The following is a 14,993-nucleotide window of genomic DNA, read 5'->3' as shown; positions in this document are numbered from 1 at the left end:
GCACATCACAGCCCTCTCCAGCTTCCCAGCTGTTGTTCCTGCTGGCTCTGGAGGAGCTCTCCCAAGGGGAGGGAAAAGGCTGCGTCCCGCCGGTCTCCCGCTCAGCAGCACCCAGGCCTAAGCTGTGCCGGCTCCGCCAGGGGACACGTCGGTACCCAGCCAGGCCGGGAGCCGCTCCGTGGGAGCCGCGCCGGGGCTTCCCCAGGCCGCTACCGTAGCCTGGCACTGAGTTTGTTTGGATTTCTCAGAGGATCCTCTCAGCGGGGCTGTGGCATTTGCCCACAGCGGAGAAGTCCACAGGTCTTTTCCATGCGCAGAGGACGCAACTTTGCGGCATGAAGTGAAAGTAAAGTCACCTCGAGAAGAGCCTCAAGTCCCTTCTCGCACCCCTCTGCAGACGTGAGGGGGCAGAGGCGAGGGCAGAGGAGCCGCGGGCTCGCTGCCCGCAGAGCAGCCTCGCACGGCCCCGCGCTCGCCTCACTCCGGCCCCCTCCGTGTTCCCCGTCCCGAGCGAACAGCGACTTGTCCGCCTCACGTCTTCCCACCGAGGTAACTCTGCAACCGCCCGGGGGAGGAAGGGCAAGGACAGCCGCTGGAGCTCCCCTGAGCCCGCAAAAAAGTTTCTGCTCTGTTCCCCTTGGGAAACTGCAGCCTCAGGTTCAGCCCCGCAGAAGGGGGGCTCCGGCGGCAGCTGCCGCGTTTTTCCCGCCGCCTCCTCCCCTTTCGCCGAGTCGGCAGCCCCTGTGGTTTGGGTTTGCTTTTGTCCTGTCCCCCCTTCGCGCTCCTTCCACCTGAAGGAATTTAAGACACAGATGAAGGCTGAAAGCGGGACGAGAGCCGCAGTGATGCCGCGGGGGGATTAGCCGGGGTGGAGGTGATGTCACGGTGCCTGCACAGCACAGCAGGCGCACACGCACACCCCCCGGCGGAGCGGGGCTGCCAAGGGAGCGCCAGCAGCCCCACGTCACTCGTGCCGCCGGTATAAATGCGGCCCCGCGATGTCCATGGCTGTCGGCGCGGCGGATCCCGCCACTCCACTGCAGCCGGGTGCCGGGAGAGGCAGCGGGGCGGCGGCGGCGGAGGAAGAGGAGGAGGAGGAGGATGCTGCGCGCCTTGGTGGCGGTGTCCCTGTGGCTGCGGGTGAGCCCACGGGCGCAGGGCGCGCCGTGTGAGGCTGTGCGCATCCCTATGTGCCGCTCCATGCCCTGGAACATCACCCGCATGCCCAACCACCTTCACCACAGCACCCAGGAAAACGCCGTCCTCGCCATTGAGCAGTACGAGGAGCTGGTGGCCACCGGCTGCAGCCCGGTCCTCTCTTTCTTCCTCTGCGCCATGTACGCTCCCATCTGCACGCTGGAGTTCCTGTACGACCCCATCAAGCCGTGCCGCTCCGTCTGCCAGCGCGCCCGCGACGGCTGCGAGCCCATCATGCGCCGCTACAACCACAGCTGGCCCGAGAGCCTCGCCTGCGACGACCTCCCCGTCTATGACCGCGGTGTCTGCATCTCCCCCGAGGCCATCGTCACCGACCTGCCGGAGGGTGAGGGCCCCGGAGCTGGCTTCCTGGGGAAGTGGGGGGAGGAGCACCCCCTGCCCGCCGCGGGGTGCCCCGGGTTGAGGGAGCTGAGGGACCCTCATACCCCTGCCTCGGGAGCATCACCTCGACAGCTTTCCTTCCCCGTTTGCAGATGTGAAGTGGACGGACTTCACGCAGGGTGTGATGGTGCACGAGAGACCCCCGGAGCCCGACTGCAAGGGCCGCGGCCAGGGTGAGCTTCGAGTAGCCCCCACACACAAACCTCCCCCTCCCCGGAGCCAGTCCTCCTCTGGCACCCCTCAACCGATTTCCCTTCTCTTCCTTTGAAGAGCGATGCAGGTGCAAAAAGACAAAGCCTACGCTGTCGACCTACCTGGCCAAGAACTACAGCTACAGTAAGTGTATGGGGGAAAATGCTTCCTTCTGCCTGTCCCATCACTCTCAGTGCCCACTCCCCACCCCGAAACAGGCAGCTGCATGTGGATGCTGCACCTACAGCAGACTCCATCCAGCAAGCACAACGTGAGGACACTGCTGCCTTTCCAAGTGGGCTTTTGCCCGATGACACCTAGTGATCCTCTTCCAAACCCCACACCTCATGCAGGCAGCAGTAACTGCACAGCTGATGGTGTGCTTCTGGTAAAAGCAGTGAAATGTTGGTAGTGTGCAGTGAGATCAACAGATCACTGAACAGAAAGGCTGCTTTCTGCTGTAAAGGTGATGCTAGTTAATACAGTGTCACCATGTGCTGCTTGAACTAGATCCTGTTTTCAGCCATCAGGTGGACTGAACAGGGTTTTATTACCTCAATATAACTTGTAAATGTGAATGCAGCTGAAGCAAGGCCAAATAGATGTGTTTCTTAGAAGTTCATCTACTCTTTTCACGTGGTGCAGAATTGCCAGAGATTAATGGAACTCAGTGACACTTTGCACCAGCCAGCAAGGAGCTGGCCCATAGTTTTATCATATGTTGCATGACATATTTGCAATACAAGTAAGTACTCAGCCCTCTCCCCCCTTGGCTCCCCTTCCCTCTCTCCTTGATTTTCTGGTGCTTGTCAGGAAGACCTCTAAGTAAGATCAGATAAATCCCAGCTTGTGTGTCTGTAATGTCAGTAGAACCCCCTGATTAACTCTGAATTTGACATGTGGTGTGATTTTTTTTTGTGCTTGATGGGCTTTTTCTCAGGGGGCAGCTCTTTCTTCAAAGGATATGCTCAGTTCTTGTGCAGCAGAGTTGTTCAATCTAGGCAATTCCTATTGCCTGACACTACAGCAAAGTACATTTGTAGTTATTTACTCCTTTGTAAATAGAGGGGGGTGGAACCCAAACCCTGGGTTGATGGCAAGAATCAAGCTGAACATTTACCTTTTTTTTTCTGTCATGGAATTCTGGTGCATTTTGGCTGTATTTTCCTTAATGGATAGATGGATCCATCCTGATGCATTTTCCTTAATGCATCTCAGTATGACAAAGTGAACTGCTCAGGTGGGACAATGAACTTCCACAGCCATCTGAAATAGATGAAGAGTCAGTGATAAAACAAAATGACTCTTCCAAAATGAGATACAGATGTTAGCCAGGCAAATTGTGATTTCAGTGGGAGTTCTGCTTGAATAAAAAACATAGGGTGGGATCCACACTGAGTGTCTGAAATCTAAATTTTAGTTTTGAGTGGTTAGTTTTTATTCAGCCTCCTCTGAAACAAATGGATGTGCTTATATATGAAATTAATTGAGAGACAAGGAAAAGCTGCAAATAAAACCCACATTGTCCTGAAATCCTTTACAGCCAAATTCTAGCAGGTCAAAACTTGGTGTCAGTCAGACTTGAGAATGGGTTGTGGGTCTCTGAAAATGAAGTGTCTGCATGTGCTTTGTGGCTGTCCTGATAAAGTTAGCACATAAAATCCAGACTGCATAAAAAATGCTGGGCTCTTTTCCAATGTGAAATTTATTTGGAACACTGGAACAGACTGCCCAAGGGGGTTGTGGAGTCTCCTCTGGAGATATTCCAAAACCCAACTGGATGCATTCCTGTGTGATCTACTCCTGCTCTGGCAGGAGGGTTGGACTAGATGATCTTTCAAGGTCCCTTCCAACCCCTAAGGTTCAGTAATTCTGAACATTTGTAGGTCCTTGTGAAAGTTTCTGAGCAGAGGCAGTGTTGATGCAGGCTGTGGTCATCCTGCAGTACCCACACTTCTCATGCTTCTTTCACCAAATGATTTTGTGATAGGAGGAATCTTCCTATTTTGACATTCCCTAGAAACAAAGCTTTTTAGGTAAAAATTGTGCTTCTCTCCTCTGTTTTGATCCTTCTTCCAAGAGAGAAGGGATGAAATGCTGCACTGGTAGGTACTGCCAGCATTCACAAGTACAAAGTTAGCCAGGGATCATCCTCAGAGCAACTCACACAGTTTCACCAAGGCAAAAGATGAAAACAAAATATAGACTGAGTAGATCATGACAATCTTAAGCCTCTTAGTGTTTGACTACTTGTCTCAAAACTTCCCTTGGGTCAGTGGTTTGAGTCTTAATGGTCTCTCCCAACCAAAACACTCCTAAGATTCTGTGATCCTTCTTTCTCCCATTTAAGGATGCAACCTACAAGGAAATCATTTTATTATTCAAGAGGCTGAATGCACACTTAAAGTAAATCCTTTATTACTTGACTGGAAGTAGCCAGATGTGGCTATCAGATGGGTCTGGATTTATGTGAGGGGTTGCTGAGGTCTGAGTCAAAGGAGCTGTTGGTGTGTGTGATTCCAGGCCAGATGTGGCAAAGACTTAAGCACATGTTTAATTTCACAGTTGTCAACAGTCCTATTGAAAACCAAATCGGGATCAGGCCTCTGCTATTCCAAGCCACTGTGTGTGCCCACACATGAAGAAGTGGTTGTAGTTTCGTAGCCGAAACAACAGCTTTCAGCTGAAGAAGTTTTTGCTTCATTCTGAGATGTGTTTGCATCTCTGAGGCCGTTTGCTGCCCTCATGCTTCTCTTTTTCCACTCGCAGTCATCCACGCCAAAGTCAAAAGCGTAGAGAGAGGGAGCTGCAACGAGATCACAACTGTGGTGGAAGTCAGAGACATACTGAAGTCTTCGACACCAATCCCCCTGTCTCAAGTGCCTCTTCTTACAAACTCCTCCTGCCAGTGCCCACCTCTTCAAGCGAAGCAGGACCTTCTCATCATGTGCTATGAATGGCGCTCGAGGTGAGTCCTGCCGGTGCAGCCTTGCAAGGCATTATAGGTGGGAAGGAGGCCCAGCAAAGCTCTTTCTGGTTGTGTTTTGTGAGGCTCAGTTAACATTGCACTGCTGATAGTTTTTCTGAAGGCAACTCACGTGCATGCCTATGTGTTTTAGTTGCCTGCACAACTAGACTGAGGGAGTTGGGGCTGTTCAGTCTGGAGAGAAGGCGGCTCTGAGGTGACCTTATTGTGGCCTTTTAGTATCTCAAGGGAGCCCACGATAAAGCAGGGGAGGGACTCTTTAGGCTGTCAGGTAGTGATAGGACTGGGGGGGAATGGAACAAAGCTAGAAATGAGCAGATTCAGACTGGATGTTAGGAAGAAGTTCTCCACCATAAAAGCGGTGAGACCCTGGAAGGGGTTGCCCAGAGAGGTGGTGGAAGCCTTATCCCTGGAGATGTTTAAGGCCAGGCTGGATAAGGCTCCAGACAGTCTGGTGTGAGGTGTCCCTGTCCAGGGCAAGGGGGCTGGAACTAGATGATCCCTGTGATCCTTTCCAATGCTACTGATTTTATGATTCTATTAATTTTGTCCACTGAATCAGTCTCAGCTCTGTGCCATGATGTGGTGCTGCTCACACACAGAGCATAAAGACTGGTGGCGTTTGGTGCTGTCAGCATATTGCTTAATGCATCATGCAGCAGTTCAGGCATCTCCATCTGTTCAGGAATGTTTTTCCAGGACTGCTTTCCATAGGTATGTGCTGCTTTGTGTGCTACAAGCACGATGGTGACTGGTGGTGGTGGTCTGTGTTGGCAAGACCACAAGCCTCACCCGCCCCAGGGCAGGGGAGAGGAGATGATACACATCTCCTGTCTGCAGTGCTGCTGGAAACAGAGCCAGGCCTGTCCATACTTTAGACTGGCTTCTCTGCCAGTCTATCCATACTTTAGACTGGTGCCATCAGTTTCTGGTCCCAGAGCTGCACTGGGACCAGCCAAGGCTGCAGCCATTGGAGACCCAGATGTAAAGTAAATACTCTCAGAGCAGCTTGCCAGTGCTGCTGTATGATTAAAAGACAAAACAACAATAACTTTACCAGATCCTTCATCTGGCAGTCAGCCTAGCTCTAGGCATGGAAGGAAATCCCACATGCTGGTCTGGAAGGGAGTGATGAATCACAGTTCCCTTTTCTCTCTGGATCCTTTAAGCAGAAAGTGACCTTCCATCCCCAGTGTTGGTGTGCAGCAGTAGTGACAGACACCACCAGGACAGGTTGTGGTGTGGTAGATCCATGTGTGCTGTGGGTTAGAGCTGAGGCTGCTTGTAAAATGTGCAGGCTGGTTTTGCATAGCCTGATGTGACTGTTAAGGACCACAGGACGTCTGTGTGCAGCACTTGGTGGGCCAGGTCCATGTTTTCAATGAGTTTTATGTTGGTCTTTTAAAAGCATTTTATAGGTGCTTCTAAAAGTTGCCATCTGATACTTTATGACCCTAACTTTTCTTTTTTTGGTGAGCTCACAGGCAGAGGACTGTGTGAGCTAACAGTGTTTTATTATTACACAGCACCTTGCCCCTCCAGGCCTGGAAGTGTATCACAAAGGTTATTTAGAGCTCCTCTACTTGTGTGAGCTGTTTTAGGGGTCTGTGTTCTCAGGCATGCAGAAGGACCAAGACTGTGATGGAGGAGCTGCATAGCTTTGCTGGAAAGGAGCCTCACAAGGCTGTCAGAAAGGGGAGGTTTCAAAAGTGAAAGGCTGTGATCTGCTTCTCCATTCCTAGGGCAAAAACACACCATTCACTAAATATTTTGTGATGGTTTTTAAAGGCCACTGAGGTTTTTAATTTTGTATAGTGTACTAAAATGGATTTGAAAGAGAAACATAAACTATTATATGTGCTTCCTGTTGAACTCAGTGGCATGCAAACAGAAGGGTTTGGGTTACAGCAGCTTTGTAAAGTGCCAGAAGTAAAATAAGTGGAAGCTGTGTCTTCACTGGAGTCTATGGGAAAACTCCCAGTGCCCACCTAGGGTCTCACTCAGTCACAGAATCATAGAATGGTCTGAGAAAGATCCTCTAGTACAACCCCCTCTGCAGTCAGTAGGGACACCCTCAACTAGATCAGGTTGCCCAGAGCCCTGTAAAGCCTCACCTTGAATATCTCCAGGGACAGGGCCACAACCACCCCCCTGGGCAACCTGTTCCAGTGCTCAGCCACCCTCACGGTTAAGAACTTGCTCCTAACATCTAACCTGAACCTGCTCTTCTCTAATTTCAAACCACTGCCCCTTGTCCTGGCACTCAAGTTGTGCCGGGGTAGGTATAGGCTGGATGTTAGGGAGAAGTTGTTGGCAGAGAGAGTGATTGGCACTGGAATGGGCTGCCCAGGGAGGTGGTGGAGGCAGCATCCCTTGAGGTCTTCAAGAAAAGACTGGATGAGGCACTTGGTGCCATGGTCTGGTTGACTGGATAGGGCTGGGGGATAGGTTGGACTGGATGATCTTGGAGGTCTTTTCCAACCTGGTTGATTCTATGATTCTAAGGAATAAAAATTAAAAAGGAAAATAGAAAAAAAAAAAGAAGGAAAAAGGAAGTAGAAAAAAAGAAGGAAAATAAGGAATAAAATAAAAAAGGGAAAAAAGGGAAAAAGGAGAAAAAAGGAAGAAGAAAAAAGAGAGGAAAAAAAGAAGGAAAATAAGGAGTAAAAATAAAAAAGAAAAAAGGGGGGGAAAGGAAGCAGGAAAAAAAAGGGGTGGGGGGGAAAGAATTAAAAGAGAGAATAAAAATAAAAGAGAAAAGGAAAAAAAAGGGAGAAAAGGAAGAACTAAAAAAAAAAGAGAAACAAAAGAATGAAAAGAAGGAATAAAAATAAGAGAAAAAAGTTGAACTACTTAAATAGTAATAGAGGAGATATTGAAATGGTAGCATCTTTGTACTGTAAAATAGCTGTGGGGACTTAGAGAGCTTTCCATTAACTTATCTAAGAAGCTGTTTAAGGCATATATATGTAACAGTTACATTTTTGTTTTGTTCATTTCCTAGCACCCAGGCTCAGTATTTTCCTACAGGGCCCAGCCAGATTTCATTGGTAGGCAAATCCCAGTGCCCACACGTCTTCCCAACTCACTTTAAAGCACTCATTAAGTGGTTAGAGGTAGGAAATCCATAATGCCATCCCCATGGATTTATGGTCAGAAACGGAGACGACTGTACATGGTTGGATAATGTGTGACCATCAGGCAGCTGAGCTGGATTAACTGCTGCCTGTGGAGCAGCCTTTTCAGTTTCAGAATGGAATACATTGGTTTAAACTGCTCTTGTGCACACACACATAAACATGTAGTGGGGGCAAGTAAAAATCTATGTGCAGAAATTCATGGGGTCTTCCCAAACCCATCACTTTTTGTTAGCAGTGATCCAGGCAGGAGAGGTTTCCCTTGCAGAAAAGCTGCAAAGTGAGCACTGAGTGCTCTAAGTGCTTCCTCCACACTGGCCACGCACTGCAGTTTTGGCTGGACATTTTAATTTCTCTTCAAAACTCTTTTTCTTTCTTAATGTCCCTGTGGTGTGTTAAGAAATGTGTGGCCAGCAGGTCTAGGGAGGTTCTCTTCACCCTCTACTCTGCCCTGGTGAGAATGCACCTGGAATACTGTGTCCAAGTTTGGGCTCCCCAATTTAAGGGAGACAGGGACCTGCTGGAGAAAGTCCAATGAAGATCTGTGAGGATGACTGGAGGACTTGAACATCTCTCCAATGAAGAGAGACTGACAGCCCTGGGGCTGTTTAGTCTGGAGAAGAGAAGGCTGAGAGGGGATCTTACCAATGTCTATGAATATCTGAGGGGTGGGTATCAAGATGAAGGTGACAGGCTCTGTTTGGTGGTGTGCAGTGATAGGACAAGGACCAACAGGTACAAGCTAGAACAGAGGAGGTTCCATCTCAACGTGAGGAGACACTTCTGTGTGGTGAGGGTGACAGAACACTGGAACAGGTTGCCAGAGAGGTTGTGGAGTGTCCTTCTCTGGAGACTTTTAGTGCCCACCTGCATACATTCCTGTGTGGCCTGCCCTAGGTGATCATGCTCTGGCAGCCTTTGCTGTTTTCATACCTCACATGGCAAATATGAACTCAGTAAAACTTAGCACATAAATAGAATCATAGAAACACCTGGATTGGAAGGGACATCTAAAGGTCCCCTCCTTATCTCGAGGTCCCAACCCCTAACATTCTGTGAATCTATTTTTACAGAGTTTAGAACAGAATTTCAGAAATGCCCTTAAAAGGATGGAGAAATCCATTAGAAAGCATTTAGGGAGGGAGAAAAAGATTTTTCTACCTACTGTCCCCTACACAGAAACTGTCAGCACCAAGTACCTGCTGGTGCATTTCAGCTCGGTCTGTGCTGAGTCCTCTGGGATGACAGCTCAGGAATCAGAAGCAGAAACATATACAACTTGTGTTTATTTCTTCATCTTCAGGTTGATGCTTCTTGATGGATGCCTAGTTGAAAAATGGAAAGATCAGCTGAACAAAAGGTTTAAGGTAAAGACAACCCAAAAGAATAATGCACAAAGGGTTAAACACCTTTGCCCTGTTGCAGCACTAAATAACTTGCTTGACTTTCAGGTATCCATAACACCTCTGGGGATTGTTTTCACTTCAGCATTTTGGTAGTTCATAATTACATATAAGTGTGAGTTTGAAAATCTTTGTCTTTCATTGTAGGGTCTCTAGAATGTTATTCCTGTCCCTAAATAGGGTGGTTGGATCATGGTGAGAAGCTTGGAGCACAGCCCTATGAGGAGAGGCTGAGGGAGCTGGGGGTGTGCAGCCTACAGAAGAGGAGGCTCAGGGCAGAGCTCATTGCTGTTTACAGCTACCTGAAGGGAGGCTGTAGCCAGGTGGGGTTGGGCTCTTCTGCCAGGCACCCAGCACCAGAACAAGGGGACACAGCCTCGAGTTGTGCTAGGGGAGGTCTAGGCTGGATGTTGTTAGGAAGTTTTTGGCAGAGAGAGTGATTGGCATTGGAATGGGCTGCCCAGGGAGGTGGTGCAGTTGTCATCCCTGGAGGTATTGAAGCCAGGCCTGGATGAGGCACTTAGTGCCATGGTCTGGTTGACTGGCTATGGCTGGGTGCTAGGTTGGACTGGCTGAGCTTGGAGGTCTCTTCCAACCTGGTTGATTCTATGATATAACTGCTGAGATCAGTGGTCCTGCAGGCAGCATCTCAGCGTTAGTACCAATGGTTCAGACTCATTTTGATTAAGCTGTAATTATTTATAATCATGTCCTTCCCTAACTCAGCCTCTTTGTCTTCTGCCTGTCCACAGAGGTGGGAACAGAGGCTGCAAGAGGAAAAGCTGCGAGTAGCTCGCAGTAAGAACCAGAACGCAGGACGCAGTGGCCGGAGTGGAGCCCCCAAAACGACCAAGAACACCAACCCGCTGGTCAGTGGCCCCAAAAAAGCCATTAAAGTAAGAAATGGCCAGAGAGAAATCAACCCTAAGAAGGTATGAATGTGACAGCTGCAAGAGGAAGGACTTTTCCTGCGTGATGAGAGTCACCACCTGGCTCAGTCAGCATGATTTGTTAATCCAGAACTCACAGCCTTAAACCCCCACCACACTTTCTACATAGACATTTTTGCTGCACTTTACTTTTCAAAGGTTTTCTTTTCCTTTCAGGCCACTGCAAGCCATAGAGGGTAGGCTTGCTCTACTACGTGGTAGGCATATTTGAGATGACTGACCTTTACCTTAGGGCTCTGATTTGCAGTTCTAGATAGATCTAGCCTTGGCTGCCAGAGGTTTTAACTCCTTGTGCCAGTTGCCTGCCCTGCTTCCCTGACAGAGTTTGGAGATTTGCTTGAGTGATGAAGGGTTGAGAGCTCAAGTCTTACAAGGAGTGGCTGAGGGAAATGAGGTTGTTCAGTCCAGAGAAAAGGAGACTCAGGTGAGCCCTTCTCACTCTCGACAACTACCTGAAAGGAGGTTGTAACAAGCTGGGAGTAAATCTCTTTTCCCAACTAACAAGTTAGGCCATGAAGAAGATCAAAGGGCTGGAGCACCTCTTCTGTGAGGGCAGGCTATGAGAGCCTGGAGAAGAGAAAGCTTTGAGGAGACCTTATAGTGGCCTTCCAGCATCTGAAGGAGGTCTAGAGGAAGGCTGGGCATGGACTACTGACAAGGTCTTGTAATGACAGGATGAGGAGCAATGGGTTTAAACTGACAGAGGGGAGATTTAAACTGGATGTTAGGAAGAAGTTCTTTGCAGTGAGGGTGGTGAGACACTGGCACAGGTTGCTCAGGGAGGCTGTGGCTGCTCCCTCCCTGGAGGTGTTCAAAGCCAGGTTGGATGAGGCCTTGAGCAGCCTGTTTTAGTGGGAGGTGTCCCTGCCTATGGCGGGGGAGGGTTGGAACTTGATGAGCTTTGAGGTCCCTTCCAACCTAAATCATTCTATGATTCTAAGTGACAGGACAACAGGAAACATCCTCTCTAAGTTGTATATTAGGAAGAACTCCTTCACCAAAATGGTTATCAATTGCTGGAAGAGACTGTCCAGGGAAGTGGTGAAGTCACCATCCCTGGAGGCATTCAAAAGATGCAGAGATGCAGCACTCAGTGATGTGGTTTAGTGGTGGCAGTGCTGGGTTAATGGTTAGACTCGATGACCGTAAAGGCCTCTTCCAAGCTAAACAGTGCTGTGATTCTCTGGAGCAGCTCTTCTCTCCTCAGAAAGTGCACTGGTGTAGTAGTTGGTGAGTTAGGCTGTGAATTAGTCTGCTCAGCTGAGAGCTGTGGCAGCTGAGGAACAGCAGAGGGATAGTAACCTCTGGCAGACATCTCAGGCAGCAGCTACTGCAGCTGCTGGAGCTGAATCTATCTGCTCTTTGGAATAACAGCCCTTGCTCAGAGCATTCAAAAGCATAGTTCACCTATAAGCATCTGGGGTATACATTATGTGATTCATTTTTATGTGTGTGTGTGTGTGCCAAAACAAATCTGCTTACAGTGTTAGCATTTGATCTGGTGGGTTCGTGTAGCAAAAATGCATCGAGAGCAGGCATTTGATTTGTTTGTACTTTTAATTTTCATTGTACTTCAGGCTGGCTTCTGTTGTTATCATTTCAAATGCATTTAAGCAACTAATTGGAAAAAAAAAATCAGTATTTTTCAAAAGCACAGATTGAAAGTGAAGCAGATCTGTAGAATTCATAAAAGGAGCCCTGATGGTTTGCTCTAATGTGGTATGAAAACTGGAATGGAAACGTTATTCTAAAGAGAACTGACAGCTGCTGTAGAGCACGAGGGAGAAGACAGAGCTCCATGTGGCTCAGTCTTCATTTGGATGGGCTGTGATCACTTCACACCAGATTTCTAAACCTTTTTCCAACACCAAATAAATAATTAGCTAAAGAAGGCTTGTCCCTGTTCATGGACTTCTCAAAGCAAGTGGCTGTGGGCAGTTCTGCTGAGCGGAAGGTAGCATCCACACTGCTGACAGTGACAAACGTGGCAGATGCTTTTATTTCAGTACCTGAAGGGGGCCTGCAAGAAGGCTGCAGGGGGACTGTTCACAGTGAAGGCCTGCAGGGATAGGACAAAGGGCAGTGGTTTGGAATGAGAGCAGAGCAGATTTAGATTGGATGCTAGGAACAAGCTCTGCACCATGAGGGTGGTGGAACACTGGAACAGGTAGCCCAGGGAGGTGATTGAGGCCCTGTTCTAGAGCCTCATTCAGGGTGATGCTCAACAGGGCTCTGGACAACCTGATCTAGTTGAGGATGTCCTTGCTGACTGGATGACCTTTAGAGGTCCCTTCCAACCCTGGTATTTCTGATTCTATTTATGTGCTAAGTCTTACTGAGTTCACGTCTGCCATGTGAGGTATGAAAACAGCAAAGGCGATAGCAGTCTGCTCACCATAGCTATTCTTCTCTTGGATGAGGCAGCATGGCTAGCACAGTCTGCTTTTTCTTAACACATTCACATCCTAAAGGGTCCTGATAGATGTCTTGAACAACCTCCATCAATTCCTGCAGCAAAACTAATGACTAGACTTGGCAGTTCTGGGCTCTATAAAATGGAATGAGCATTTCTAACATAGAGTCTACATCAGAAAAGCCAAAGTTCTGTGGAGGCTGACATACAATGGTTACACAGAGAATGACAACTGCTGATGTCAGTGTGGTGATCTTTGTCATGACAAGAGTTCCAAGGAGATTCTCACGTGTGAAATTCAAGACAGGAGATGCTGGAGTGATCTGGGTAACAGCAGTACTAGACTTGGTAGCCTGCTGCTACCATTAGCTGAAGACATCAATGCCAAGCCAGAATGCTTGAAAGAAAGGGACAGGAGGTGCTGCAGAAAAATAGAATAACAGCATATAAAGTAGTTGAGGGGGAAGAAAGCCAACCCTGCATGGTCACTGGTTGAGTTGTGAGCAGTTGGTTAAAATATGCAAAGGTTAGCATTTGAATGCAGCCATTCCTGCTAATTTTAGATGGATGCAGAACTTTACCTCCATGGAACATCTGCTGAAGGAGATCCAAAATTCAATCCAGGTGCCAGGAATGCTGAGCAAAGCATTACATCTCTTGACTTTGGTAGGAATTGTGTGTGTTTGACATGTTTAAAGAAGCAGTCCAACTAAATACAGACTGTAGATGAAATCTTCATCCTGTGCAATGAAACAGAAAAGCTGAAATCGACACCAAAGGAGGCAGAATTTCAGTGCAGGTGACTAAGACAGCTGAGGTTGAAAACACTGACTTAGTAAGCACGATCCAGAAGAGCTGTAGGATTGGAAAGCTTCTCAAACTGTTATCTACTGTGTAGCAGGAGTTCCTAAGTTTTGATTACCTATTGATCCCAATTTAAAGCATACTATGTCTATGATTAGCTGTTACAAATGAACGACAGTCCTGTCAATGTGATGTGAAAACAACAAACCCCAAAGCTGTGATGTTTCACTTTGAGGAGGTTTAGTGTGATCCTCACCAAGTGTAGTGTTTGTTAAATGCAACCTTGGGAACAGCTAGCTAGACTTCAAAACAACATTATCTATTATTTTACAACTGTTAAAAACAAACTTAGCTTTGGGTTGTGGTTTTTTTAATAGCAGAAAAAGATGTAAAGATTATTGCAGAGAATTGTCACCATTGCTTCTGTAAGTTACTGTCGTTGGACTGAGGGTTCCAGTAAGTTGGAATAAACATTGATGCACCAAACCAGAAGTTTCCAAACTCCCTGAGATTTTAGTTTGTGCTTTCTGCTGCCTTTCATTCTGATATGGCAAAAATACAGCAGGCAGTAAGGCAATGCAGCAAAAAACCAGGGGACCTTGTGTGACAAGGAGCAGACATGCAGACAGGGAGGGTGAATCAGTTAGGTAGTGTGCTTTCCCTAGTCCTTTATTTCCTGCTTTTCAAGAGGCCATGGGTCAATTCAACACTAACAGAAGTCACTCCAGCTTGAAAATCCCTTACAATGATTCACACACTGTGACATCAAATGCCAGCTGAACCCAGACTTCTGCCCTCCAGCCCACTGCCCCCATCACTGGTGAAGGTGTGAAGCAGATGTTGGAGCAGCAAAGGCTGTTGGAGCAGGTGAATGCATCCTCCCAAGTCCCCACGTAGCTTGCTCATCACTTCAGCTCCCCTCCTCTTTCTGCTCCCTGTCTCCTTGTGCACATCCATGGCCAGGTGGAACCACTGCATTCGAGAAACCTTGTTTTAGCAGAGAAGGCAAAGAGCTTGCTGGTGGAGTGATCACTGCACCTCTTTACAGCTGAAAAGAGCTTGCTGATGGAGGAAAGCAACTGCTGCACCTATTTACAGCTGAAAACCAAGCAGGCCAAAGCTTGAAGTGTCAAACCTTTCCTTCTCAGTTACAGTTGTCTTCCTACTGAGGGGCATGGCATTTCCTTCCATGAAATAAAAATGGCCTGGAACACCCAGCAGATGTTTCTGGTGTGTTTCTTACTACCTCCTCCACACATGTGCCCAGTTTGGTAAGAGGTGCCGCAGAATATCTTCACTGAATGTTCTACCCTCAGCTCCAAAAGAATGAAACCTGAAAAAATATTTACTCTAATTGTGAATAATTGGCAGGCAGCCTTTTAGAAGCTCGCTCTGAATGTAAATCAAAACTCTTTTATGAACCAAAACAACAACCCCAAACCCACTGCCCTTCCAATGAGACCTGACTGACCTGGTCACTTTAAATCAAGTCAATGTGGTGACTTTGTT

The 14,993-nt window shown here is 48.0% G+C and overlaps 1 protein-coding gene across 1 annotated transcript; it reads left to right on the top strand.

Annotated features, from left to right (window-relative positions):
- The first annotated feature begins 878 nt into the window (after positions 1–878).
- SFRP4 (secreted frizzled related protein 4) lies at positions 879–11,030 on the top strand. The gene is made up of 6 exons (XM_064169898.1): positions 879–1,543; positions 1,692–1,772; positions 1,870–1,935; positions 4,561–4,759; positions 9,218–9,281; positions 10,070–11,030. Exons 1-6 carry the CDS (start codon positions 1,102–1,104, stop codon positions 10,253–10,255), a joined length of 1,038 nt encoding a protein of 345 aa, XP_064025968.1. The 5' UTR covers positions 879–1,101; the 3' UTR covers positions 10,256–11,030.
- The last annotated feature ends 3,963 nt before the right edge of the window (positions 11,031–14,993 follow it).

The sequence above is a fragment of the Pogoniulus pusillus genome, chromosome 32, assembly GCF_015220805.1.
Source record: "Pogoniulus pusillus isolate bPogPus1 chromosome 32, bPogPus1.pri, whole genome shotgun sequence".
Taxonomy (NCBI): Eukaryota; Metazoa; Chordata; class Aves; order Piciformes; family Lybiidae; genus Pogoniulus; species Pogoniulus pusillus.
The sequence above is the reverse complement of the archived record's forward strand: the minus strand, read 5'-3'. Positions and strand labels throughout refer to the sequence as shown.

Coding starts and splice junctions, on each gene's coding strand:
- SFRP4 (XM_064169898.1), top strand. CDS start 1,102: ATGCTGCGCGCCTTGGTGGCGGTGTCCCTGTGGCTGCGGGTGAGCCCA. Junction 1,544..1,691: donor CGTCACCGACCTGCCGGAGG/GTGAGGGCCCCG, acceptor CCCCGTTTGCAG/ATGTGAAGTGGACGGACTTC. Junction 4,760..9,217: donor TGCTATGAATGGCGCTCGAG/GTGAGTCCTGCC, acceptor CTTCATCTTCAG/GTTGATGCTTCTTGATGGAT.